General features: G+C 46.6%; 1 protein-coding gene and 1 non-coding gene across 2 annotated transcripts in view; one reads left to right on the top strand and one right to left on the bottom strand.

The window, feature by feature from the left end:
* Nucleotides 1-24301, top strand: part of LOC140263367 (uncharacterized) — a 182118-nt gene extending 157817 nt beyond the window's left edge. Inside the window, 9 exon segments of the mRNA XM_072358248.1 lie at nucleotides 14019-14357; nucleotides 15059-15397; nucleotides 16691-17029; nucleotides 18323-18661; nucleotides 19955-20293; nucleotides 21587-21853; nucleotides 22398-22424; nucleotides 23740-23856; nucleotides 23859-24301. Coding sequence (XP_072214349.1) covers nucleotides 14019-14357; nucleotides 15059-15397; nucleotides 16691-17029; nucleotides 18323-18661; nucleotides 19955-20293; nucleotides 21587-21853; nucleotides 22398-22424; nucleotides 23740-23856; nucleotides 23859-24301 — 2549 coding nt within the window.
* TRNAS-CGA (transfer RNA serine (anticodon CGA)) lies at nucleotides 714-787 on the bottom strand. Its single transcript has one exon. It is a non-coding gene; the product is annotated as a tRNA-Ser (tRNA).
* Nucleotides 24302-27077: the final 2776 nt, after the last annotated feature.

Genomic DNA, 27077 nt, shown 5'->3' with positions numbered 1-27077 from the left:
ACAGCATACTAAACAATGCAGGCAGCATTAAGTGCTGTGGAATTCAGCCTCAACTGCTAATAATGAGGCTTATAAATTGTATTCCCATATAGGATGAAGGGCAACTGTCCAAATACACACTGCAGGACACATCTGGAGTGTATGAAGAATGTTTTCTGGTCTAGTACTTGACCATCCGACCAGAGGAGGTGCTGTGCTGGATTCTGGAATTCTCCCAGAATTCTCCTTCCTTCCCTTCCTTCCCTCCCTCCCTTCCTCCCTTTCTCCCTTCCTCCCTTCCTCCCTTTCCTTCCCCATTCCCTCTCTCCCTCTCTCCCCCCCTACTCTCTCTGTTTCTTCCCACCTTCCCCCCACTTTGGGACCAAAAAAATCTCCAAAAAACATTAAAAAAAAAAACACCCCAAACAAACCTCCAGCAGGGCCAAAGCAGTTAATGAGTCCTAATTAATGAATGACTGGTCATTAACGCAGCCTAATGAAGGAACGAGGCGTGGAAAAGCCAATGAGCAGAGGCTGGATCGGATCCCTCCAGCTCTGGGTTCTGGTCCCCGCACGCTTCCGCTGCGGCACTCTGCTCCTCCGTTGAGCGCAATGACTTCCGGCTCCTCCGTTCCCTGTGTGGGCACGGCAGCGGGAGGAGGCGGCGCTGATGAATATTCATGAGCGCCAATTAGCATACCGCGGAACGAAGGGCAAACGATGCGCGCCAGCCACGGAGGTGCCGGGGATCGAACCCGGGACCTCAAGCTCTTCGACGCATGCGCTCTAACCTCTGAGCTACACCTCCAGCGCTTCATTGGCTAGCGCATATCCCCGCCTCTTGACTGCTTCGCTCCGCCCCCTCCGCTCGCCCGGCCCCCTTCCCGGACGCTCATTGGCTCGCTGCACCACTTCGCCCTGCCCCCTTCCCCGCCGTTCATTGGCTCATCCCAACGCTTCGCTTTTCCTCCTTAGCCGCTCACTGGCTTATCCCACCACGCGCATATGAACTGAACTAATCCAATAAGAGACACATAGAGACCCGTAGAGACTCAGAGGTTGTCCAATTACACACTGCAGGACACATCTGGAGTGTGTGAAGGAAGTTTTCTGGTCTAGAACTTGACCATCCGACATTTCAGAGGCAATGCTCTTCGAAACTACCTAGCGATGACGTGCATTAAAACATAACTTAGCGATCAGCTTTCATTTATACACATATAGATGGAGAAAGATACCTGTCCCATTACATTCCCTGAGCTCTATCTGAAAGAAAACCTGATACCTGGGAGTGCTTCACAGTTAATTGCAATCTACATCTCTCCCACCCATTGGCCTTTGGAAGCCCTGAAGCAGCTGCACCCTGTAAACTCTGCCCTGTCCTATAGGAAGTAGAACATCTGTAATACTAAACCACAAATGCTTTTACTTTTTGCCCTACACACATCAGTTTAGCGAGCAAAGTGCTTGTACAGGATTGAGAGCATGGCTGGGAATGGGGAATTATTGAGACCCCATTGAATCTTGAAATAAATTCAGCTTAGCTTCTGTGGCAGAGATTTCAATTCAAGTGGGACGGGCTGCCCACAAGGGTGGTGGGGTCAGCATCCATGATGGTGTGAAAGAACTGTTTAGATGGTCTATTAAGGGGCACGGTTTGCTTGGGAAATACTGGCTGTAGGTGGAAGTTTGAGTTGGATGATCTTGGAGGTCCAGCTTTGGTGATTCAGTGATTCTATGCTATGAAAAGGGAATAAATTGTGGTTTTGGCTCCTTCTGCTGAGCTTGTTTGTGTCTTTTCAGCGTCTGTTCAAGCACTTTTCAATAAAGTAATCTTTGTCCTATTGTGATACCAGTGCAGTGACCTATTCCTGAAATGAGAGCTGTTTTTCCCTTAGGGGTCTACTTGCACTGTGTAGGAGCAATTCATATATCATCTGTACCAGAGGCACATCTAAGTTCACAGAATCACAGAATCACAGAATTGTAGGAGTTGGAAGGGACCTCTAGAGATCATCGAGTCCAACCCCACTGACAAAGCAGGCTCCCTACACCACGTCGCACAGGTAGGCGTCCAGGCGGGTCTTGAATATCTCCAGAGGAGGAGACTCCACCACCTCCCTGGGCAGCCTGTTCCAGTGCTCCGTCACCCTCACTGTAAAGAAGTTCTTGTGCACATTCGTGCGGAACTTCCTATGCTGAAGTTTCAGCCCATTGCCCCTAGTCCTGACCCCACGCACTACTGAAAACAGACCAGCCTCACCATTATGGCTCCCACACTTCAGGTATTTATAGACCTGGATCAAGTCCCCTCTCAGCCTTCTTTTCTCAAAGCTAAACAGACCCAGTTCCCTAAGTCTCTCCTCATAGAGGAGATGCTTCAGCTCCTTCACAATCTGTGGCCCTCCGCTGGACTCTTACCAAGAGATCCCTGTCTTTTTTGTACTGGGGAGCCCAGAACTGGACACAGTATTCCAGATGAGGCCTCACCAGGGCAGAGTAGAGGGGGAGGATCACCTCCCTCGACCTGCTGGCCACGCTCTTTTTAATGCACCCCAGAATGCCATTGGCCTTTTTGGCTACAAGGGCACACTGCTGGCTCATGGCCAACCTGTCGTCCACCAGGACACCCAGGTCCCTCTCAGCAGAACTCCTCTCCAGCAGGTCTTCCCCCAGCCTGTCCTGGTGCATGCAATTATTTCTACCTAGATGCAAGACTCTACACTTGCTTTTGTTAAACCTCATCCGGTTTCTTACTGCCCAGCTCTCCAGCCTGTCCAGGTCTCTCTGAATGGCAGCACAGCCTTCAGGTGTGTCAGCCAGTCCTCCCAGCTTTGTGTCATCAGCGATATAAGATAATAACTTCACCTGCACACCACGCATGTCCTGCAGATGTTCTTCCACAGGGTACAGGCAAACCTTCCATAGAAGGAGACAAAGTGCTCAAATAAGAATTACACTTGGAACAACACCAGCCCAAGTTGATAAAAATTCTTCTGCCAGGTAGTGAGAGGTTAAGGGTAGTTTTTATGAGCCCTCATTGCTGTAACTGCATAAAGTCCATCTGTACTTTAAACTTCCAGTAACTGCGTTGTTTCAGTTCAAGTGAAAGCCAGTTCAGCTCAAGAGAGAAACCACTGAGAAGAGAATTCATTCAAGGTATGTTACTGCATTTATATATATATATATTCAGCATGATTCTTTAAGAATAAAAATGCATCAAATAGTTGCTGGGTGTTCTATGTGTCCTGTTGTTCCTTGCTGAGTACAGAGGGATAAAACAAGAAGGAGAAACGCAGCCTAAAGGAACAAAGCTTGCTTTCATTGTGTTAAAGTCCTGTGGAGAAGGACTTGGGGGTCCTGGTGGGTGGGAAGCTATACAGGAGACAGAAGCGTGTGCTTACAACAAGGAGGGTCCCACTATATGATGGGCTGGTTTTTTATGAGTGTGGATAGTGACAGGATAAGGGGGAATGGTTTTAAACTGAGACAGGGGAGGTTTAGGTTATTGATTAGAAGGAACTTTTTCACCCAGAGTGTGGTGGCACACTGGAACAGGTTGCCCAAGGAGGCTGTGGATGCCCCATCCCTGGAAGCATTCAAGTCCAAAGCTGGATGTGGCTCTGGGCAGCCTGGTCTGCTGGTTGGTGACCCTGCACATAGCATCGGGGGGCTGAAACGTTGGGGTCCTACGATTCTTTGATTCTGTGATTGAAATACCTAATATTCTGCTGGCTCAGAGACACATATTGGTCAGCTGGGGCTGATTGTTCCTTCCATTGTATTTCCCTGCTGATGGAAGGATAGCAGAACGCACTGTCTGTGCCTTGGATCCGATAACCATTCATCCCAGTGCTCCAAAGTCTCTCTTTCCTGTTCTTGGACTTTGAGTCTGTATTGCCCATGATGTCAACTGGAAAGCAATTTCCTTCTCTTTGTCTTGATGAGGAGCTCTGTTGTCCTTTTTTCCTTCCCCATTAGCAGTGGAGGGGAAATGGGACATGGGACAGAGTGGCTTAGTGGTATCAGTCCAGGTCTACAAGACACAGTGCTTGGTCAGTATCTCTTCCAGCACTGCAGTTAGTTTGAAGGTGTATGACCACATCCTCTGCCTCAGTGGAAGAGAGTGGCAGGTGTCAATCACCCCCGGTTGCATCCTGCAGATGCCACGAGTGTTTGGCATTTTGGCATTGTGAGTGTGAGAATGCTTAGACAGCTGCAAAAACTGCTAGTGTTCAGTTGGAGGCCATCAGGTCATCCCAATGACTGCCTGCAGTTCTCTAGGCCTGTGGCCACCCCATTGCTCTGTCTTGGATTTGTCTTTGTCTTGCAGACTGGCCTCTTAGAAAAGGATAAGAGGAAGCTGAAAACAGGAGATGTCTTGGACACCTGGTAAGAGTGGAGTTTCTTGTGTCTTTAGATGGTGATGTAAGAGAAAGTGAACCATTAAAAACTGGGAGTATTATAAAAAATAAGTCTGTGACTTCAGGGGCTCAACTAAAGCCTTCCTCTCACCTCTTGCCCCTCTTCTGTCCACACAAGCATCATTCCAGGTCACTTTAGCTATGGGGGATGTGACTGCTCTCCCTTTGGTATAGAACAGGACATGCGTCCCAAGAGAGCAAAATAGACACACAGAGAGCAACAGCCAAGCATAATCATAAGAACAATGGCAACACTGGATGAATCTCCTTGTCCTAGCAATGCAGTGACTTCATTGTACCCAATTAGGATGAATTAGTAAGCACAGGAACGTGATTATTATTATATAGTAGTTTTCAGACTGAGTGGATGTCTATGTCAAAGATGCTCCAGTGGCTCTGAGAACAGTCCTATGTTGCAGAGTGGGAAAACTGGTCCTGGATATTCAATGACATATTCAACAATCTGTCCTTTGGAAGCCCATTTTATTAATATTGGCTTTGTTTCTGCTTTTTCTTAATTTACTAATTTTGCATTGCAGATCTTTCTCTCAATGTGTCTGCTATAATAGTACGTGAGAGTGGTAAGTTCAACATGGAGAGTCGGTATAATTCTTATGGGTTATGGAACTACTGAAAGGGTGCTTGTTTCCAAGTGTCTTTTTGGGAGTCTATGTCACAAATAGACATTTTTGATGTAATCTTTTGGCTTTGCAATGTGGATACCAGGAACCAGATGTGTACAAGATAATGTTGCATAAATAAAAAGAGAAAGAGGTCCCTAAGATCTCACTGTACCATCTAAACTCTTACATTGCCTGAGAAGCCTGAAGCTTTACAAAAGGCATTCATACCACCCTGTCACTGGAGGTATTGATATACCTTAAAGTTACATGCTCTGCATTTCATAAAAAATCAATGACAAAATGGAGCCTGCGCTCAATTCAGTGAGACCAGTCCAACATCAGACTTTCACAGAATGCAGTTGTTCTTTTCCCTCATTGAAAGCAAATGAAGCCTTAGGAAGAGTTCAGGATCTACTGGGAGGAAGCCCTGATCCAGTAGCTATGAGTACAGATTGATCTCCCTACATCTGCAGTTAAAACTCTGATTGCCTTTTCCAGCTTTCAGCAATGTACCAGGGCATCCCACTCAGCACAATAGCAGCGTGGATTCACTTAACATAAATGAGAAAAGACTCTCCAAGCTGGGCAATGGGGAAGGCATTCCAGAAAGACAGAAAAGAGGTAATTAGAGCCATAAATGTAGCTCTGCCCATCATGTGTGATGCTCATCTCATGGTTATCCCATCTCCTCACCTCACAGCCATATCCCCTCTCTGTGGAGCTTTCTCTGCAGGTTTGAGAATCGGATTAATAATTCCCCCCTGTATTTTGACATATCCCATTATCTTCTTTCCACTGGAAAAACTGTAGTCGCAGTGAAGAGCCACCACCTTCCACCTGAGCTGCCTAAATGATGTGTAATTCCATAACGGCTCTTCCGTATATTTACATGGTTCTTTATGAGGAAAATAAATAAATAAATAAATAAAATAAAATTCTTACATTTCCTCTTTTTTATATCTTTCATTTGAACATGAAGATCCAGAATCTCAGCAAAATTCTGCCAGTGTTCGAAAACGAGCTCAGGAATATGAAACTAAATGTAAGTATGCTGGACCGGTATTTACACAGCCTGTGGTCATGCCTTAGAACATGTTGGGTGGGAATTAATGAGAGCACAGGAATAGAAGCCATGAGGGGTCTGTCCCTCTAAGCATGATGTGTTCAGGCATGATCAGTCCTCTCCAGGGTGAGCTTATAAACTGGCTTCATTCTCAGGTCTGGGAGCCGGAGCAGGGTTCTGCAGAGCATGCAGAATAAATGGAGGGTGGTTATGCAGAAGAGCTCAGTGCAGTGCTATGAAGCAACAGGTCTTGGAGAAGCCAGGCTGATCCTTTCCTAACAGCAGGATCCAACCACGCTGCTCCTCAGCCAACTGCATGTGGCCAGTAGAGCGAGCAAAGTGATTCTTCCCCTCTGCTGTGCCCTGGTGAGCCCACATTTCGAGTTCTGTGTCCAGTTCTGATAAGACAAGGCCCCAAAGGCCAAGAAGAAAAAGGATTATAGGAAGCTCCATACAAATATACTCACTAACTTCTTTACATTGAGAGCTTCTTCACATTCATAGAATCATAGAATCATATAATTACCCAGGTTGGAAAAGACTTTGAAGATCATCAAGTCCAGTCGCAGCCTAAACCAGTACCCCATCTCTAAAAAAACCTCTGCTAAATCATATCCCTGAGTACCACATCCAAACGGCTCTTAAACACATCCAGGGATGGTGATTCAACCACCTCCCTGGGGAGCCTATTCCAGTACCTAACCACCCTTTCTGTAAAGAAGTTCTTCCTAATATCCAACCTGAACTTGCCCTGGCGCAACTTGAGGCCATTTCCCCTCGTCCTGTCACTTGTCACTAGTGAGAAGAGACCTGCCCCACTCTCACTGTAAGAACCTTTCAGGTACTGGCAGACGGCAATAAGGTCTCCCCTCAGCCTCCTTTTCCCCAGACTAAACAGCCCCAGCTTCCTTAGCCTCTCCTCATAGGGCTGATTCTCCAAGCCCTTCACGAGCCTCGTTGCCCTTCTCTGGACCTGCTCCAGTACTTCCATATCTTTCTTGTGCTGAGGTGCCCAAAACTGGACACACTGCTCGAGGTGAGGCCTCACCAATGCCAAGTACAGGGGCAGGATGACTTCCTTAGTCCTGCTCACCACACCATTCTTGATACAAGCCAGGATGCCGTTGGCCTTCTTGGCCACCCGGGCACACTGTCGGCTCATATTCAGCTGTGCATCAATCAGTACCCCCAGGTCCATTTCCTCCACACAGTCCTCCAGTCACTCCGCCCCAAGCCTATAGCGCTGCCTGGGGTTGTTGTGGCCGAAGTGCAGGACTTGGCATTTGGTCTTGTTAAACCTCATCCCACTGGCTTCATCCCAGCTCTCCAGCCTGTTTAGATCCCTCTGTAGGGCCTCGCTACCCCCAGGCAGATCCACACTCCCAGCCAATTTAGTGTCATCTGTGAACTTACTGAGGGTGCACTCAATGCCCTCATCGAGGTCATCAATAAAGATATTGAAGAGGACAGGCCCCAGCACCGACCCCTGGGGAACACCACTCATGACCAGTTGCCAGCTGGATTTAACTCCATTTACCACCACTCTCTGAGCCCGGCCCTCCAGCCAGCTCCTTACCCAGCCGTGAGTGTACCCGTCCAAGCCATGGGCTGCCAGCTTCTGCAGGAGAATAGCATGGGAGACAGTGTCGAAGGCTTTGCTGAAGTCTAGGTAGAGCACATCAACAGCCTTTCCCTCATCCAGCAGATGGGTCACTAGATCATAGAAGGAGATCAGGTTGGTCAAACAGGACCTGCCCTTCATGAACCCATGCTGGCTAGGCCTGATCCCCCGGCCATCCCGCACGTGCCACGTGATCTCCCTCAAGACTATCTGTTCCATAACCTTCCCTGGAACCGAGGTCAGGCTAACAGGCCTGTAGTTCCCCAGATCCTCCTTACAACCTTTCTTGTAAATGGGAGTCACGTCGGCAAGCCTCCAGTCTTCTGGGACCTCACCAGTCAACAAGGAGAGCTGGTAGATGATGGAAAGCAGCTCGGCTACCACCTCTGCCAGTTCCCTCAGCACTCTCGGGTGGATCTCATCCAGCCCCATGGACTTGTGGCAGGTCCTGTCTCTGACCGTTTCTTCCAGAATCACAGGGGGGCTAGCATGCTCCCCAGCCGAGACTACCAGTTCAGAGAGAGGAGTACCCTGAGGATAACTGGTCTGACCTTTAAAGACAGACGTAAAGAAGGCATTCAGAACCTCCGCCTTTTCCTTATCCTCAGTGGTCACATTCCCAACCTCATCCAGTAAAGAGTGGATATTCTCCTTTGTCCTCCTCTTACTGTTAATGTACTTATAAAAGAGTTTGTTATTCCTTTTCACCCCAGTGGCCAGGTTAAATTAGATCTGGGCTTTTGCCTTTCTGATTTCACCTCTACACATCCTAATGACTTCCTTGAATTCATTCTCAGTTGCCTGTCCCTCCTTCCACAGGCGGTAGATTCTCTTTTTCTCTCGGAGCCTCAAGAACAGCTCCCTATTCATCCACCCTGGTCTTCTTCCCCACCGGCTCATTTTGCAGCACAAGGGGACCGCCTGCTCCTGTGCCCTTAGGACTACCTTCTTGAAGAGCAACCAGCTCTCTTGGACCCCTTTGTTTGCTAAGACTGAATGCCAGGGGACTCCCCCTACTAGTCTCTTGAACAAATCAAAGTCCGCCCTCCGGAAGTCCAAGGTAGCAGTTTTATTATTCCCTCTCCAAGCTCCACTATGAATCGAGAAATGTATCATTTCATGGTCACTCTGCCCAAGGCAGCCCCCAACCTCCACATCTCCTACCAGACCATCCCTGTTTGTGAACAGCAGGTCTAGTGGGGCAGTTCCTCTCGTGGGCTCTCTGACCAGCTGCATCAGGAAGGCATCCTCTATGCACTCCAAAAACCTCCTAGACTGTTTCCTCTGTGATGTGCTGTACTCCCAGCATATGTCAGGGAAGTTGAAGTCCCCCATGAGGACAAGGGCTGACGACCGTGCAGCTCGTGCCAGCTGCTCGTAGAACACCTCATCTGTCTGATCATCCTGGTTTGGTGGTCTATAACAGACGCCCACCAGGATATCTGCCTTGCCAGCCCTTCCTCTGATCTTAACCCATAGGGATTCAACCACATTGTCCTCAATCGCAAGCTCTTCAGCATGAAAGCATTCCCTGACATAGAGAGCCATGCCGCCACCCCTCCTTCCTTGCCTGTCCCTCCTGAAGAGTTTGTAGCCATCCATTGCAGCACTCCAGTCATGGGAGCAATCCCACCACGTTTCTGTTATGGCAACTAGGTCATAGTTTGCCTGCTGCAAAATGGCTTCCAACTCTTCTTGTTTGTTGCCCATGCTGCGTTCATTAGTGTAGATGCACCTCAGCTGAGCCCCTCGCCTCTCTCCTAATCCAAATACCACTTTCCCAGGCCGATCTCTGGCAGGCCTGGCTTTATCCCCTTCCTATCTAGTTTAAAGCCCTCTCTACAAGTCCTGCCAGCTCCTGAGCAAGTATCCATTTCCCTTTCGGAGACAAGCAATTCCATCAGCCGACCTCAGGCCAGGTGCCGAGTAGACCGCCCCGTGATCAAAGAATCCAAAATTTTTGCGTTTGCACCAGCCCCTTAACCATGCATTTACAAGGTGGCTTTTCCTGCTTATCTCGGTGTTTGTCCCTGCCACCAAAGGAATACTGGCAAACACTACTTGTATGCCCGCTCCATCAACTAACTTCCCCAGCCTCCTAAAATCATTTTTTATAAGCCTCAGGCTATTATCAGCAATCCCATCATTGCCAGCCTGAACTATCAATAAAGGGTAATAATCAGAGGGGTGGATAAGGCTGGGGGCATTGTTCAGTGGGGACTGAAACAAGCTGCCCAGAGAAGTGGCAGAGTCTTCTTTCTTTGGAGATATTCCAGATGCCTTTGGACACCCTCCTGCATGACCTACTGTAGGGAACCTGCTTTAGCAAATGGGGTTGGACTTAATGAGCCCTAGAAGTCCATTCCAACCCCTGCAGTTCTGTGACTCTGTGTTCCTTGAATCATAGAATCATAGAATCAATCACCAAGGTTGGAAAAGACTTAGAAGATCATCCAGTCCAACCATACACCTTTTGCCAATAGCTCCCACTAAACCACGTCCACCAACACAACTTCCATGGGGTGTTGAGGGAACCTTGGTGATGACACATTAAGTAACAGGGAGCCCCAAGTGGAAGGACAAGCTCTATGTCCAGGAGATGTGGCCTCTAGGAAATAGTGACTTTGATTTCTTTTCCTACCCTGGTTGCTTCTTGCAAAGGCTTCCTTTCACATCTTTGGTCTCTGCAACATCCAAGTGCGGATGTCCTGAAGAAGGGTGAATACTATACAGGCTTGCCAGGCCAAGCCAGAAATGATCAGTGCTAGGGCAGACCAGGCAGATGAATCTGTGCTAAATCCCATCTTTCCTGGCACATAGGATGTGCTGTTTTCCTGCCCTTGCTCTTTCCAGGTGGCCTGATGTTGCAGTTTAGCTTATAGCCACAGGTTAGTATTGCAGCACTCAACAGAATCTTGCTTACTCTCAGACCTGCAGGAGGCAAAATGGATGCAGGTAGAGAAGTGGAATGGACTAAGAGAGAAAAGTCAGGCATGGTTGCTGTTAAATGTTTGCCCTGTTGCTCTCATTTTCAGACATAAATCGTGAGACAGAGAAACCCCCACAGAAGGAAAGCAGAGTGAATTCAGAAAAGAGACCCCAAGAAAGCTTCTCTAAGCAGAGCGAGGGGAATGCAGATCCAGTACTTGTGGAAAGAGGTAATTGGGGCTGTGAGAAGACCTGTGGTCACAGTGCTGGACCCTCAGCCCAGGGTTATTGCTTTTCCTCAACTCAAGCCACATCCCCTCTCTGTTGGGTCTTCCTTGAAGTCTGGACACTGGCTTATCTTCTACCCCCAAAGTCTATCAGGTCCCATTTTCTTCACCCCATAGTTCACCCTGAAGCTGCGTTGTTCTTCCACCAGCTCTCCATTTCTTTCTGCTTGCAGCCTGGAAGTTCAGCTATATCCTGGGCTGCATTAAAATAGAGGTGGCCAGCAGGGAGATGGAGGTGATTGTCCCCCTCTAATTGGCTCTTTGTGAGGCCCCAACTGCAGTGCTGCATCCAGGCCTGGGGCCCCCACCAAAGGAAGGATGTAGAGCTCATGTAATGGGTCCAGAGGAGGCCATTAAGATGCTCAGAGGCTGGAGCACCTCTCCTAAGAGGAAAGGTTGAGAGAACTGGGCTAGTTTAGCTTGGAGAAGAGAAGGCTCCGGGAAGACCTCATTGCGGCATTCCAGTACTTGAAGTATGCATATAAATAGGAGGGAGAATGCCCATTTACAAGGCTGGACAGTGGTAGGACATAGGGGAATGGATTTAAACTGAGACAGGGGGGATTTAGTTTGGATATTAGGAGGAAGTTTTTCTCTCAGTGAGTGGTGACACACTGGAACAGGTTGCCCAAGGAGGTGGTGGATGCCCCATCCCTGGAGGCATTCAAGGCCAAGGCTGCATGTGGCTCTGGGCAGCCTGGGCTGCTGGTTGGTGACCCTGCACATAGCATGTGGGGTTGGAACAAGATGATCTTTGAGGTCCTTTCCACCACAAACTATTCGGTGCTGCTGTCAGGTCCTTCCTTCCCAGCAAATACTTCCTGGCTGATATCACAGTGACTTCGTTCTGAAGGAAAGTGAGGGTCCTGCTTGTCTACTGGACCCTACTCACAGGGAAGTCTGTTGTCTCCTTGGGACATTGGTCAGGGATGTTATTAGGAAGCTCCCTTGTCTTACAGAGCTCTCTGATTATTACCCACTTCTCATAGTTCAAGTAGGCAGCAATGAGGTCATGGGTAGAATCCCAATAGCTACCAAGAAGAACTTCAAGTGGTTGGGGCAACTAGTTGGTGGCGTGGATGTCCAGGTGATGTTTTGCTCAGTCCCTCTGGAAGGAAGGAAAGATACTGAGAAGCAGAGAAAAACCCATCAGATCAACATGTGGCAAAGAGGTTGGGGTCATCAGAGGAGTTTTGCTTTCTTTTGATCATCAGGAAGTTCATTCATCACTATGCCTGCTGGTGACAGATGGGGTTCACTAGTGGAAATAGGGGAAATGGATTCAATCACAGGAGTTGGTGGGGCTTGTTGTGTGGGTTTTAAACTAGATTTGAAGATACAATGAGATAAAGCCAGACTCCCTGTAGATGAGGCTAGGGAAGTATTCCAGGGACAGGAGTGAAAACTGTAACCAGCTGAAGTGCATCTTCATCAATGGCATGGGCAGCAAACAGGAGGAGCTAAAAGCTACGGTGTAAGAGGATAATCATGACATAGTTGCCAACACCAACAAGTAGTGGGATCATTCTTATGACTCAAGTGCTGAAATGGAGGACTATAAGTGCTTTAAAAGGGATAGGAAAGGATGGAGGGGCAACGGGTGGCTCTCTATGTCAGAGAAGGTGTACAAGTCATGTGAGGAGTGGCAGAGGGAGCTGGGACGGTTCAGGCTGCAGCAGGAGGCTCAGAGGAAAACTCATAGCCCATAAACACATCACAGGAGGCTGTGGTGAGGTGTGTGTTGGCCAGGCATCTAGCAATTGCACAAGAAATGATGGCCTTAAGTCATGCAGGAGGAGGTTCAGGTTGGACAATAGGAACATTTTTCTTTTCAGAAAGTCTGCTTTTCCTGCCTAGGAAAAGTAGTGGAGTCACTGTCCATGGAGGTGTTCAAGAACAGGGTAGATGAGGCACTGAGGAATGTATGTTAGTGGCCATAGTGACCACTTAACAGTGGTATTATTCCAATGACTGTATGTGTTATTCCTTAAAGCAGTTCAATGTATTTACATGTTTCTTTGAGGATAGGCTTCACTGTCTTTTATGTTTCCTATATCATTCCTATGAACATAAGATGCCAAACCCCTGGAACAACCACAAAGTATCCAAGATGGGAAGAAGAGGATCCCATTTGAGCCTCCAGGTAAGAACAGTGGATCCTGGTTCTCCTGCTTGTGGTCATCACTTGGAACATCTCAGGAGAGTTGTATCAGAGTGAGCCCAGAAGTGTGTGAGCAGGATGTGGTGAGAACCCCTCCTGGTCCCAATTAGAAGACATGGCCACCTGAGAGGAATCACTTGTGGTCAGAGGGACACAGCTCTCTGGTGTCAGACACATCCTACTCTAGCAGTGTATTGCTTCTGGTTGGGAGACAAAGGCGCTGTCTCACATCCTGCCCCCAGAGTCTGGCAGACCCCATTTTCTTCTTCCCAGAGTGCACACTGCATCTGGGGTGATGTTCCACCACCTCCCTGCTCCTTTAATAGGTTCACTGGTGTCAGATACAACCGACTCTATGTATGTATTAATTCCAGTTTTTAGAAGAAGGCAGGGAACACGTGAATATTACTTCAAAGAATCTTCCATCAGGTGGAAGATCTACAGGTCCTTAGCTGATAAGAGCAGAAGGGAGCAGCATTTTCATTCTGGTAACAGCCTGGCTTTATCCTTGATGTCTGGTGGCAAAACAGCACCAAGAGGTGGAGAGTTGTAAATTATGGAGAGCAATACCTGGAAAGTAACAAGGGAGAGAATAAAAACCACAGAGGGAGAGATGGAGGGATGGAACTCCACGTCAGGAGCTTGGTTTCCCCACTTTTCTTTCACTGGAGAAGGAAGAGAATAGAAAATGAGACCTGAAATGGATTCCTGACACCCTAAACATTATTGCCCACTACAGAGTTCTCTTTCTGATGAAAAGAGCTTCTGAAGGCCATGTTTTATGCTTCAGCACACTCCAGGGAATGTCTGCTAAGGAATGAAAAGATTGCTTCCCCTCACATTTATTACAAGAAAGGTTTATCCTGCTCGTACAGAAAAGTCCTCAGATGATGAGAGTCAGTGTTATTTTCCAGTGATTCCTCTGTTCACAGGAAGGGCAGCGGAGATGAGCAACTCAAATGTCATGGAATCCTTGCGGGAGGAAATGGATAAGAACATGAATGTAAAACTGGCTGTGTTGCAGAGGCAATTGGAAAAGACCCAGCAAGCAATCCCATCTGTGAAGGAACTGAACAACACCTGGACCTCCCTTCAAAAGATCTCTGATAATATTCAAGCCTTACAGAAAGGTTTGGAGGACATGCAGATGTCCACAAAGAAAGACCTTCAGATGCTCAGAGAAGACCTGGAGGAAAGAGTACAAAAAGCACTGAATGTACCTGAGAGGTCTGAGTCTAAAGAGAATCTGTTGGAGGTGCAGAACCAGGCAGGTGAGCATGGCAAGCCCCAGGCTGGCCTTCAACTCCCTGTGGGCAGCAATGGTGTCTGAGAAGCTCTCAATGCTCCTTACACACAGTGAAGGACCCTGCTGGGGTTCTAGCATCTGCAGCCTGTTCAACCTGCTACAGTCTCTCCCTTTCACCACTCATACTGCTAATCAGTAAAGAGCCTTCTATCGCACACTGCACAGACTGTGGTTTGAAGAGATGGTATAGGGCAATTCCGGCATCCTGTCCTGTTCGGACGGACTCTGCAAAGCCTTTAGGCAAAATCTGAAGGCCTGTGCCCTTTCCCCATCCCTCTGGCACTCAATCAATCCAAATCAATGCAGGGGAAGTGGAATTTTGTTCTCTCGAATTTTGTTGTCTTCCATTCAGAGTTGGTGTGCCTTGGGCCATGGAGAAGGATTTCCTTTCCTTTAGCAATACACAGGGGAGACAGAATGGTCTACGTAGCTCAGGAACTCGATTTCCCCTCTTCTTCTCCTCTGGATAAGGAACAGAAAATAAGACCAGAAGTGGATATCTCTGTATATATACATTCATGCAATCTTCAGTGTCCCCTTTCAGCTGAAAAGAGCTTCTGAGGGCCATATTTTATGCTCCATCATACTCTAGGGAATGTCCACTTAGGAACTAAAAGATGATGAGAGGCAGTGTTATTTTCCAGTGAATCCTCTCTTTCTTCACAGGAAGGACGGTGGAGATGAGCACCTCAAAGGTTGTGGAATCCATGCGGGAGGAAATGGAGAAGATTCTGAGTGAAAAGCTGGCTGAGTTGCAGAGACAAATGGAAATGACACAGCAAACAATCCCAGCCATGAAGGAACTGAACAACACCTGGACCTCCCTTCAAAAGATCACTGATAATATTCAAGCTTTGCAGAAAGGTTTGGAGGACATGAAGATGTCCACAAAGAAAGACCTTCAGATGCTCAGAGAAGACCTGGAGGAAAGAGTAGCAAAAGCATGGAGTGCACCTGAGAGGTCTGAGTCTAAAGAGAATCTGCTGGAGGTGGTGAACCAGGCAGGTGAGCATGGCAAGCCCCAGGCTGGCCTTCATCTCCCGGTGTTGTAACTCCTAAGGGCAGCTCAGGAGCTCAAAACACTCACTCAGCCTCCTCTGTTGAGATGGGAGGGAGAACTGGAATGGTAAAGGAGAGAAAACATCGTGTTTGAGAAAAAGGAATTTAACAATCAAGGTGAAAAGCGGGTTCACAGGAAAACGCAAATCAGGAATTCATGGTCTACTTCCCACTGTCCAACAGATTTCAGGTGTTTCCAGTAAAGCGGGTCTGAATCGTGTATAATTTTAATGCAATCAAACACCATATAATCATCATGCCACCAGAAAGGTCTTTGCTGATGTTTAAGAACTACTCAGAAGAGCTTAAACATCTCTTTGCAATTAGAGTTATTTTCATCACAGATATTGTGCATAGAACCATGTGAGACTCCTTGAGGAAAGTGAATGATATGCCAGTCAGGTCACGAACTGTAGCCCTAAATTCCAATGGCTTGATAGAGCAAGTGAGCCCAAAGCATTTCCTCGGGTGTTACAGAGGACTTGCAAGCGCCTTTCTTGTGTGCCATTTCACGGAGAAGTAGCCATGCAGATGGGAAGGCTGCAGGTGATGACAAGCCTTCTTCTTCCCTCCTCTTGGAAGGCAGAGAGTGTCTGAGGAGCTCTCAGTGCTCCTCACACGCAGTGAAGGACCCTGCTGGGGCTCTAGCATCTGCAGCCTGTTCAACCTGCTACAGTCTCTCCCTTTCACCACTCATACTGCTAATCAGTAAAGAGCCTTCTATCGCACACTGCACAGACTGTGGTTTGAAGAGATGGTATAGGGCAATTCCGGCATCCTGTCCTGTTCGGACGGACTCTGCAAAGCCTTTAGGCAAAATCTGAAGGCCTGTGCCCTTTCCCCATCCCTCTGGCACTCAATCAATCCAAATCAATGCAGGGGAAGTGGAATTTTGTTCTCTCGAATTTTGTTGTCTTCCATTCAGAGTTGGTGTGCCTTGGGCCATGGAGAAGGATTTCCTTTCCTTTAGCAATACACAGGGGAGACAGAATGGTCTACGTAGCTCAGGAACTCGATTTCCCCTCTTCTTCTCCTCTGGATAAGGAACAGAAAATAAGACCAGAAGTGGATATCTCTGTATATATACATTCATGCAATCTTCAGTGTCCCCTTTCAGCTGAAAAGAGCTTCTGAGGGCCATATTTTATGCTCCATCATACTCTAGGGAATGTCCACTTAGGAACTAAAAGATGATGAGAGGCAGTGTTATTTTCCAGTGAATCCTCTCTTTCTTCACAGGAAGGACGGTGGAGATGAGCACCTCAAAGGTTGTGGAATCCATGCGGGAGGAAATGGAGAAGATTCTGAGTGAAAAGCTGGCTGAGTTGCAGAGACAAATGGAAATGACACAGCAAACAATCCCAGCCATGAAGGAACTGAACAACACCTGGACCTCCCTTCAAAAGATCACTGATAATATTCAAGCTTTGCAGAAAGGTTTGGAGGACATGAAGATGTCCACAAAGAAAGACCTTCAGATGCTCAGAGAAGACCTGGAGGAAAGAGTAGCAAAAGCATGGAGTGCACCTGAGAGGTCTGAGTCTAAAGAGAATCTGCTGGAGGTGGTGAACCAGGCAGGTGAGCATGGCAAGCCCCAGGCTGGCCTTCATCTCCCGGTGTTGTAACTCCTAAGGGCAGCTCAGGAGCTCAAAACACTCACTCAGCCTCCTCTGTTGAGATGGGAGGGAGAACTGGAATGGTAAAGGAGAGAAAACATCGTGTTTGAGAAAAAGGAATTTAACAATCAAGGTGAAAAGCGGGTTCACAGGAAAACGCAAATCAGGAATTCATGGTCTACTTCCCACTGTCCAACAGATTTCAGGTGTTTCCAGTAAAGCGGGTCTGAATCGTGTATAATTTTAATGCAATCAAACACCATATAATCATCATGCCACCAGAAAGGTCTTTGCTGATGTTTAAGAACTACTCAGAAGAGCTTAAACATCTCTTTGCAATTAGAGTTATTTTCATCACAGATATTGTGCATAGAACCATGTGAGACTCCTTGAGGAAAGTGAATGATATGCCAGTCAGGTCACGAACTGTAGCCCTAAATTCCAATGGCTTGATAGAGCAAGTGAGCCCAAAGCATTTCCTCGGGTGTTACAGAGGACTTGCAAGCGCCTTTCTTGTGTGCCATTTCACGGAGAAGTAGCCATGCAGATGGGAAGGCTGCAGGTGATGACAAGCCTTCTTCTTCCCTCCTCTTGGAAGGCAGAGAGTGTCTGAGGAGCTCTCAGTGCTCCTCACACGCAGTGAAGGACCCTGCTGGGGCTCTAGCATCTGCAGCCTGTTCAACCTGCTACAGTCTCTCCCTTTCACCACTCATACTGCTAATCAGTAAAGAGCCTTCTATCGCACACTGCACAGACTGTGGTTTGAAGAGATGGTATAGGGCAATTCCTGCATCCTGTCCTGTTCGGACGGACTCTGCAAAGCCTTTAGGCAAAATCTGAAGGCCTGTGCCCTTTCCCCATCCCTCTGGCACTCAATCAATCCAAATCAATGCAGGGGAAGTGGAATTTTGTTCTCTCGAATTTTGTTGTCTTCCATTCAGAGTTGGTGTGCCTTGGGCCATGGAGAAGGATTTCCTTTCCTTTAGCAATACACAGGGGAGACAGAATGGTCTACGTAGCTCAGGAACTCGATTTCCCCTCTTCTTCTCCTCTGGATAAGGAACAGAAAATAAGACCAGAAGTGGATATCTCTGTATATATACATTCATGCAATCTTCAGTGTCCCCTTTCAGCTGAAAAGAGCTTCTGAGGGCCATATTTTATGCTCCATCATACTCTAGGGAATGTCCACTTAGGAACTAAAAGATGATGAGAGGCAGTGTTATTTTCCAGTGAATCCTCTCTTTCTTCACAGGAAGGACGGTGGAGATGAGCACCTCAAAGGTTGTGGAATCCATGCGGGAGGAAATGGAGAAGATTCTGAGTGAAAAGCTGGCTGAGTTGCAGAGACAAATGGAAATGACACAGCAAACAATCCCAGCCATGAAGGAACTGAACAACACCTGGACCTCCCTTCAAAAGATCACTGATAATATTCAAGCTTTGCAGAAAGGTTTGGAGGACATGAAGATGTCCACAAAGAAAGACCTTCAGATGCTCAGAGAAGACCTGGAGGAAAGAGTAGCAAAAGCATGGAGTGCACCTGAGAGGTCTGAGTCTAAAGAGAATCTGCTGGAGGTGGTGAACCAGGCAGGTGAGCATGGCAAGCCCCAGGCTGGCCTTCATCTCCCGGTGTTGTAACTCCTAAGGGCAGCTCAGGAGCTCAAAACACTCACTCAGCCTCCTCTGTTGAGATGGGAGGGAGAACTGGAATGGTAAAGGAGAGAAAACATCGTGTTTGAGAAAAAGGAATTTAACAATCAAGGTGAAAAGCGGGTTCACAGGAAAACGCAAATCAGGAATTCATGGTCTACTTCCCACTGTCCAACAGATTTCAGGTGTTTCCAGTAAAGCGGGTCTGAATCGTGTATAATTTTAATGCAATCAAACACCATATAATCATCATGCCACCAGAAAGGTCTTTGCTGATGTTTAAGAACTACTCAGAAGAGCTTAAACATCTCTTTGCAATTAGAGTTATTTTCATCACAGATATTGTGCATAGAACCATGTGAGACTCCTTGAGGAAAGTGAATGATATGCCAGTCAGGTCACGAACTGTAGCCCTAAATTCCAATGGCTTGATAGAGCAAGTGAGCCCAAAGCATTTCCTCGGGTGTTACAGAGGACTTGCAAGCGCCTTTCTTGTGTGCCATTTCACGGAGAAGTAGCCATGCAGATGGGAAGGCTGCAGGTGATGACAAGCCTTCTTCTTCCCTCCTCTTGGAAGGCAGAGAGTGTCTGAGGAGCTCTCAGTGCTCCTCACATGCAGTGAAGGACCCTGCTGGGGCTCTAGCATCTGCAGCCTGTTCAACCTGCTACAGTCTCTCCCTTTCACCACTCATACTGCTAATCAGTAAAGAGCCTTCTATCGCACACTGCACAGACTGTGGTTTGAAGAGATGGTATAGGGCAATTCCTGCATCCTGTCCTGTTCGGACGGACTCTGCAAAGCCTTTAGGCAAAATCTGAAGGCCTGTGCCCTTTCCCCATCCCTCTGGCACTCAATCAATCCAAATCAATGCAGGGGAAGTGGAATTTTGTTCTCTCGAATTTTGTTGTCTTCCATTCAGAGTTGGTGTGCCTTGGGCCATGGAGAAGGATTTCCTTTCCTTTAGCAATACACAGGGGAGACAGAATGGTCTACGTAGCTCAGGAACTCGATTTCCCCTCTTCTTCTCCTCTGGATAAGGAACAGAAAATAAGACCAGAAGTGGATATCTCTGTATATATACATTCATGCAATCTTCAGTGTCCCCTTTCAGCTGAAAAGAGCTTCTGAGGGCCATATTTTATGCTCCATCATACTCTAGGGAATGTCCACTTAGGAACTAAAAGATGATGAGAGGCAGTGTTATTTTCCAGTGAATCCTCTCTTTCTTCACAGGAAGGACGGTGGAGATGAGCACCTCAAAGGTTGTGGAATCCATGCGGGAGGAAATGGAGAAGATTCTGAGTGAAAAGCTGGCTGAGTTGCAGAGACAAATGGAAATGACACAGCAAACAATCCCAGCCATGAAGGAACTGAACAACACCTGGACCTCCCTTCAAAAGATCACTGATAATATTCAAGCTTTGCAGAAAGGTTTGGAGGACATGAAGATGTCCACAAAGAAAGACCTTCAGATGCTCAGAGAAGACCTGGAGGAAAGAGTAGCAAAAGCATGGAGTGCACCTGAGAGGTCTGAGTCTAAAGAGAATCTGCTGGAGGTGGTGAACCAGGCAGGTGAGCATGGCAAGCCCCAGGCTGGCCTTCATCTCCCGGTGTTGTAACTCCTAAGGGCAGCTCAGGAGCTCAAAACACTCACTCAGCCTCCTCTGTTGAGATGGGAGGGAGAACTGGAATGGTAAAGGAGAGAAAACATCGTGTTTGAGAAAAAGGAATTTAACAATCAAGGTGAAAAGCGGGTTCACAGGAAAACGCAAATCAGGAATTCATGGTCTACTTCCCACTGTCCAACAGATTTCAGGTGTTTCCAGTAAAGCGGGTCTGAATCGTGTATAATTTTAATGCAATCAAACACCATATAATCATCATGCCACCAGAAAGGTCTTTGCTGATGTTTAAGAACTACTCAGAAGAGCTTAAACATCTCTTTGCAATTAGAGTTATTTTCATCACAGATATTGTGCATAGAACCATGTGAGACTCCTTGAGGAAAGTGAATGATATGCCAGTCAGGTCACGAACTGTAGCCCTAAATTCCAATGGCTTGATAGAGCAAGTGAGCCCAAAGCATTTCCTCGGGTGTTACAGAGGACTTGCAAGCGCCTTTCTTGTGTGCCATTTCACGGAGAAGTAGCCATGCAGATGGGAAGGCTGCAGGTGATGACAAGCCTTCTTCTTCCCTCCTCTTGGAAGGCAGAGAGTGTCTGAGGAGCTCTCAGTGCTCCTCACACGCAGTGAAGGACCCTGCTGGGGCTCTAGCATCTGCAGCCTGTTCAACCTGCTACAGTCTCTCCCTTTCACCACTCATACTGCTAATCAGTAAAGAGCCTTCTATCGCACACTGCACAGACTGTGGTTTGAAGAGATGGTATAGGGCAATTCCTGCATCCTGTCCTGTTCGGACGGACTCTGCAAAGCCTTTAGGCAAAATCTGAAGGCCTGTGCCCTTTCCCCATCCCTCTGGCACTCAATCAATCCAAATCAATGCAGGGGAAGTGGAATTTTGTTCTCTCGAATTTTGTTGTCTTCCATTCAGAGTTGGTGTGCCTTGGGCCATGGAGAAGGATTTCCTTTCCTTTAGCAATACACAGGGGAGACAGAATGGTCTACGTAGCTCAGGAACTCGATTTCCCCTCTTCTTCTCCTCTGGATAAGGAACAGAAAATAAGACCAGAAGTGGATATCTCTGTATATATACATTCATGCAATCTTCAGTGTCCCCTTTCAGCTGAAAAGAGCTTCTGAGGGCCATATTTTATGCTCCATCATACTCTAGGGAATGTCCACTTAGGAACTAAAAGATGATGAGAGGCAGTGTTATTTTCCAGTGAATCCTCTCTTTCTTCACAGGAAGGACGGTGGAGATGAGCACCTCAAAGGTTGTGGAATCCACGCGGGAGGCAGTGGAGAAGATTCTGAGTGAAAAACTTACCATCCTTCAAGAGATCTCTGGTAATATTCAAGCCTTGCAGAATGTTTTGGGAGATGTGCAGGTGTCCACAAATGTAAGCCTTCAGATGCTTAGAGAAGACCTGGAGGAAAGAGTAGCAAAAGCACAGAGTACTCTTGAGAGGTCTGGGTCTAAAAAGAATCTCATGGAGATAGAGAACCAGACAGGTGAGCATGGCAACCCCCAGACTGACCTTCATCTCCCTGTGTTTTAACCTACCTACCTCTGTAACCTGTTTTAGTTTTGGCAGGGGGTGGACTTCAATAACCTCTAAAGGTTCCTTCCATGCCCTGTGATCCCATGATCATGTTATTCATGTATTTCTCCTTTCTTTACTTAAGATCGTCCAGTACTGAATGGGAGACAAATTGACATAACTGTAAATCCATGCCCCTTGTTCTCTACCCATTCCTTCCACAGCAGTATGACCCTGTCTTTCTTGCCTTTTAGTTTTTCCTACTTGGAATTTAATTTTGGTTACAGTTTTCCTGCTGAAAGACCAAGCATCCCAATGCCTGAGACTTGGCCTTCTGTGGTGGCTGGCACAACGGCATTTGATATGCTCAGCAAACTACAGGAATAACATGTCACTGTAGGAGAACACTGGACTTCTGGTCAACAGCACAGATTATGTCTTATTGTAATTGAAACCACCATACCTTGAGAAATCTGCTTGCTGTCTGCTATGGTTTTTCTTTTTCCTCCCCACAGGATTTCTCAAAATGCAACGCTACAAAGGTAAGCAAAAAGGAGACAATGGACATGAATTCTCAGAGCCTGACTGCACCTCAGAAATACAAAGCCAGCCCAGGTGCAGAGCTGTATGGAAGACAACACGCTCAGAGGAAGGAATGTTTGATAACCTTTTTCTTTCTTGTGCATTGCCATAAAACTTGATGTGTGCTCAACAGGAGGCATCTTAGCTGTGTGTAGCCAGGAGTGCTTGCATTGGCCACTTCAACCTCTGTGACATGCTCCTCTCTTTGCCCTCTTTGGAGTAAGAGGGGACCAGTTCATAATGTTATGCCTTTCTAGAGGTGTGTCCACTGTTCATAATGCACAGAGGTTATAAGGAGGGAAGAAGAATTTCTTTGTTATTGTACCAGTGAAAATCACTTTTCCATTCTAACTCACATTATAAAAACATCTGAGTGTGGCCAAGAGACATCCAAATATGGGAGAAGAGGTGTATTTGAGCCCATAAAGTCTTCCTTGACGCTGAATGCTTTCTTCAAATGAACCCTGTTAGAGTGCCTTGAGTGGACATCGTAGTCTCAGTAGCAGACCAATTATCATAGAATCATAGACTCACCAAGGAAAAAAAGACCTCTAAGATCATCCAGTCCATCATATCACCAATATTTTCCACTAAACCACGTCCCTCACTACAACATCTAAATGCTACTCGAATGTCTCCAGGGTCAGTGGCTCTACCACCTCACTGGTCATCCTGTTTCATCACCCTTTTTCAGAGGAGGTGTTCATAGGATCAAACCTGAATCTCCCCTGGCACAACTTGAGGCCATTCCCTCTAGTCCTATTGCTAGTTACAAGGAAGAAGAGGTCAACCCCCACCTCACCACAGTCTTCCTTCAGGTAGCTGTAGAGAGAGAGAAGTTCTTCCCTGAGCCATCTCCAGATAAATAATTCCAATTCCCTCAATCACTCCTCTTAAGACTTGTGTTCCAGACCCCTCACAACCTCATTGCTCTTCTATGGATGTGCTCCAGGTCTTTGATGTCTTTCTTGCAATTGAGGGGCCCAAAACTGAACACAGTACACAGGTATGTGTACTGAACTTCATCCCATTGGCCTCACACCAGCAATCAGCCTGTCCAGATCCCTCTGTAGGCAACCAGGTGCTTACACACATACTTCAAGTATGAAGGGACCTGGGAGAGTGAAAGGATGGGGGGGGAAATGGGGGATTTGCTACCCGGTGCACCCTGAGTAAAGGGGAAGTAAGATTTGAGTGAGAACAAAGTATATAAGAAGCCCAAGTAAATCAGACCTTGTGTTTGCTGCTACTTATGGCATGGTTTGATCATTGCAGTTGATGTCACCCTGAATGATGACACGGCTCACCCCAGACTGAAAGTGTCTGAAGATGGGAAGAGTGTGAATGACACCAGTGTGATCAGAAAGGTACCCGACAGGGAGGAGAGATTTGATTCCACCTTTTTGTGTTGGCAAAGGAAGGATACACATCTGGGAGACACTACTGGGAAGTGGATGTTGGAAGGAGAAAAAACTGGATCTTGGGTGTTGCTTCTGAATCAGTGGCTCGTAAAGGGACTGTGACCCTGTCCCCAAAGAATGGCTTCTGGGTTATAGCCTTATCAGATGGGGAAGAGTATTGCGCCTGCAGAGATCCTTGGACTCGCTTGACTGTGAGAGGTAGACCGCAGAAGATTGGGATCTTCCTGAACATCTCTGCCAACAAACTCTCATTTTATGATGCCAAAAAGAAAACTGATTTGTACACTTTTAACAATATTGGTGGTAGTGTGCAGGGAAGGAAGTTTGTTCCCTTCTTCTCAACAGGTTCTGGTGTCTCAGTGCGTGACACTGAGCCACTGAAAATTGTGCAAGGGTTTGATGATGATGATGACTGAATGTGATTAAAGACAGATTGTGAGATCAGATTGATATGTTGTCTAAAAAATCCCTGACTTTCTGTTTCCCATTGGAAACTGACTACATTTCTGGTAGCTGATACCACAATTTTTCAGTGCTATTTGCTACCCAAATTCAATTCATCTTGATTGCCCAGGCTATGTTTTTTTTCCCTATCTCAGTCACACAGAACTAAACTCAGGAGATGTCCAAAAGCAGGTCACATCAGAGTCACATACCTAAATTTGAGTCAGTCACATCATGCTCCTTTAGTTCAGTTCACACCTACCTATGTAAGGCATAGCAGCATGTAGCCAATTGAACTTCCTTGTCCTCTCCTGTGGCCTCAAAGCATGGCAAGGGTTAGTCAGTCATTCTTAAGAGTCTAAAAGGTCTGAGATTAAATTTTATCCATATATAGCAAACAAAGGAATACTGGGGTTTTGCTATTTCTCCTACTAAATCCTCAACTCACCAGTCCAACGATCCTTTAAAAATGGTGTGGAACTCATTCCTATTGCCTTATTCTAGTAGGAAACCTGAAGCACGTGTGAGGGGTTTTGTAGTGTTTCGATGTTCTTCACTTCCTAAGCAGTGATGATTTCAGTTTGCAGAATAAAGGTGCCAAAGCTTCCTTCTTCACTTTGGGTACTGTAGACCACTCCAGCCTTCCTTCTAATTACAATTGCATTCAGTTAAGGCTCCCCTTTCTGAATCTTCATGGAGAGTCTTTCTCAAAAAGATGTCAAATCCCAGCAGTTCCATTATCTCAGTAACCATTCATCTATTTTATATAGTAATCTAAATTCCATCATTGGAATTGTTCTAAATCAGGTTTGATGAGACTTGGAACAGCTTGCTATAAGGTGAAGATGTCCATTCCCATGTCATGGAATTTAAACTAAGTCTTTAAAGGTCTTTTCCTACTCAAACCATTCCAAGAGTCTATGAAATGAAAGCATGAAAAATCATAATAACAAGTGGGGAACGAAACACTATGTGAAGGAAGCCCACAAGAAGCATCCAATGGAAGTTTCTGACATATAAATAGTAATAGTTTTGGGAGAGTTAGGAGACTTTCATATTGTAAGGTCTTCTTAGGGCCTATGAGTATCTACATAATTCCAAGTGTAAAAATTATACCCTGTATTTCAGTGTAATCACAGTTTAAATAGAAATAAATAATTCCCTTTCTGGTGTCCATGTCTTGCGTTTCCTTCTGTCTCAAACATCCAAGGAGTTTACAGATTGACTGAAGTTGGGTATACTCAGAACAGGGAAGTCCACAAGCCCTGCATGGGTAAACAAGAATGTCCTGGAAAACCCAAACAGAAAAAAAGTCAATTAGTAGGGCGTAATGTGGTTCTTGTCATACAGTATGGATCTGGGTTTAGATAGAGGCAGGAAACCCTTAGAGTTGAAATAGCTTATGGATTTATTTCACAGTCAAACTCCCTGATGGATCAGATAGGAGGCTGCTGTCCTTTATTACCTGCACAACCTCGTGCTCCTGAAGACAGACACAATTGTAAGCTTCAGCAAAATGAGCACTACCGGCAGCAGGGATGAGCTGATCAGTCACTCCATTAAGGCTACTCAAATAGTGATAGTGAGCCTGCTGGTTTTCCATGGCTGAAAGGAAGACTGCTGTTATGAAACACATGGAGACTCAGATTGAGGTCCTGAAACAACATGCTAGTGTGCAGGTCTCTGGCTGTAGTGAGTGCCAGAGCCTGGACTTTGCATTGGTAGGCAATGGAGACAGCACTTGTGTTAGATGCTACCAGCTAAATGACTTAGCCTTGTGGTTAACCTGAAGGAGGAGAAGGAGAGGCTGAGGAGCATAAAGAAATGTGAGAGGGAGATTGATTGGTAGCGCCAGTCCCTACTGGCCCTGAGATCTAGGCTGCCAGCTGAGGCTCCACATGGGGCAAACAGGTAATAAAGGGGAACTGGCAGGCAGGCAGTGTTTCTGCTACAGTGAATCCCCTGTCCTGCCTGTAGCAGCAGTGGTGAAAAGTAGACTCCTCATTCTATTCATGTCCTGTTGAGCAGTAGTACAGCCTTGTCATGGTTTTGTAATGTTGTTGTCAATATTCTACATCATAACATCATGTGCAGTATGGATCATTAAAAGGTTCATACTCCAGTTCCATGGAATAAAAACATTCCAAATACTCATCTCTTAGAAGAAAACTATGTATCCCAGAGGACTTCGTGACCAGAGATAAGTCACTGGAGGAGGACACCTATAATCTCGCTCCCTGACTGGAGTTCTCTCTCTCTCAGCCTCTTGGAGAGTGGGAAGCGTTCCAGCCGCGTCTCCTAGAGCTCACAGTAGGCCTCTTGGTTTTCGGAGACTCTCTCTCTGTTTTGTTCTATTCATTAGCCTCAATCATATTGTATTATATTGTGTTATCTTGTATTCCGATATCATATTTAGTAAAATAAGTTTTCCTCCTTAGATTGCCACTGCTGTTCTCTTTTCTGATTCCCTTTTCCCCTTCCCTTTCAGTACCTCAGCTTTCTCTTCATCTGTTGAAGCCAGTTCTCCTTTTAAATTTACCAAAGAAGGTACACCTGTTTTGGCCTGTCTTTTCTGGCCAATGTACCTGTAGAAAATCTTCTTATTGCTTTTCATTTCCCTTGCCAAGTTCAGTTCTGCCTGCGCCTTGGCATTCCTGATCCCACGTCTGCAAGTCCGGATGGCATCTCTGTATTCTTCCCAGGTGATACAGCCTTGTTTCCAGAGTTTTTACATCCCTTTCTTTGCCA

This window comes from Excalfactoria chinensis, chromosome 29 (genome assembly GCF_039878825.1).
Source record: "Excalfactoria chinensis isolate bCotChi1 chromosome 29, bCotChi1.hap2, whole genome shotgun sequence".
In the NCBI taxonomy this organism is placed as follows: Eukaryota; Metazoa; Chordata; class Aves; order Galliformes; family Phasianidae; genus Excalfactoria; species Excalfactoria chinensis.
The sequence above is the reverse complement of the archived record's forward strand: the minus strand, read 5'-3'. Positions and strand labels throughout refer to the sequence as shown.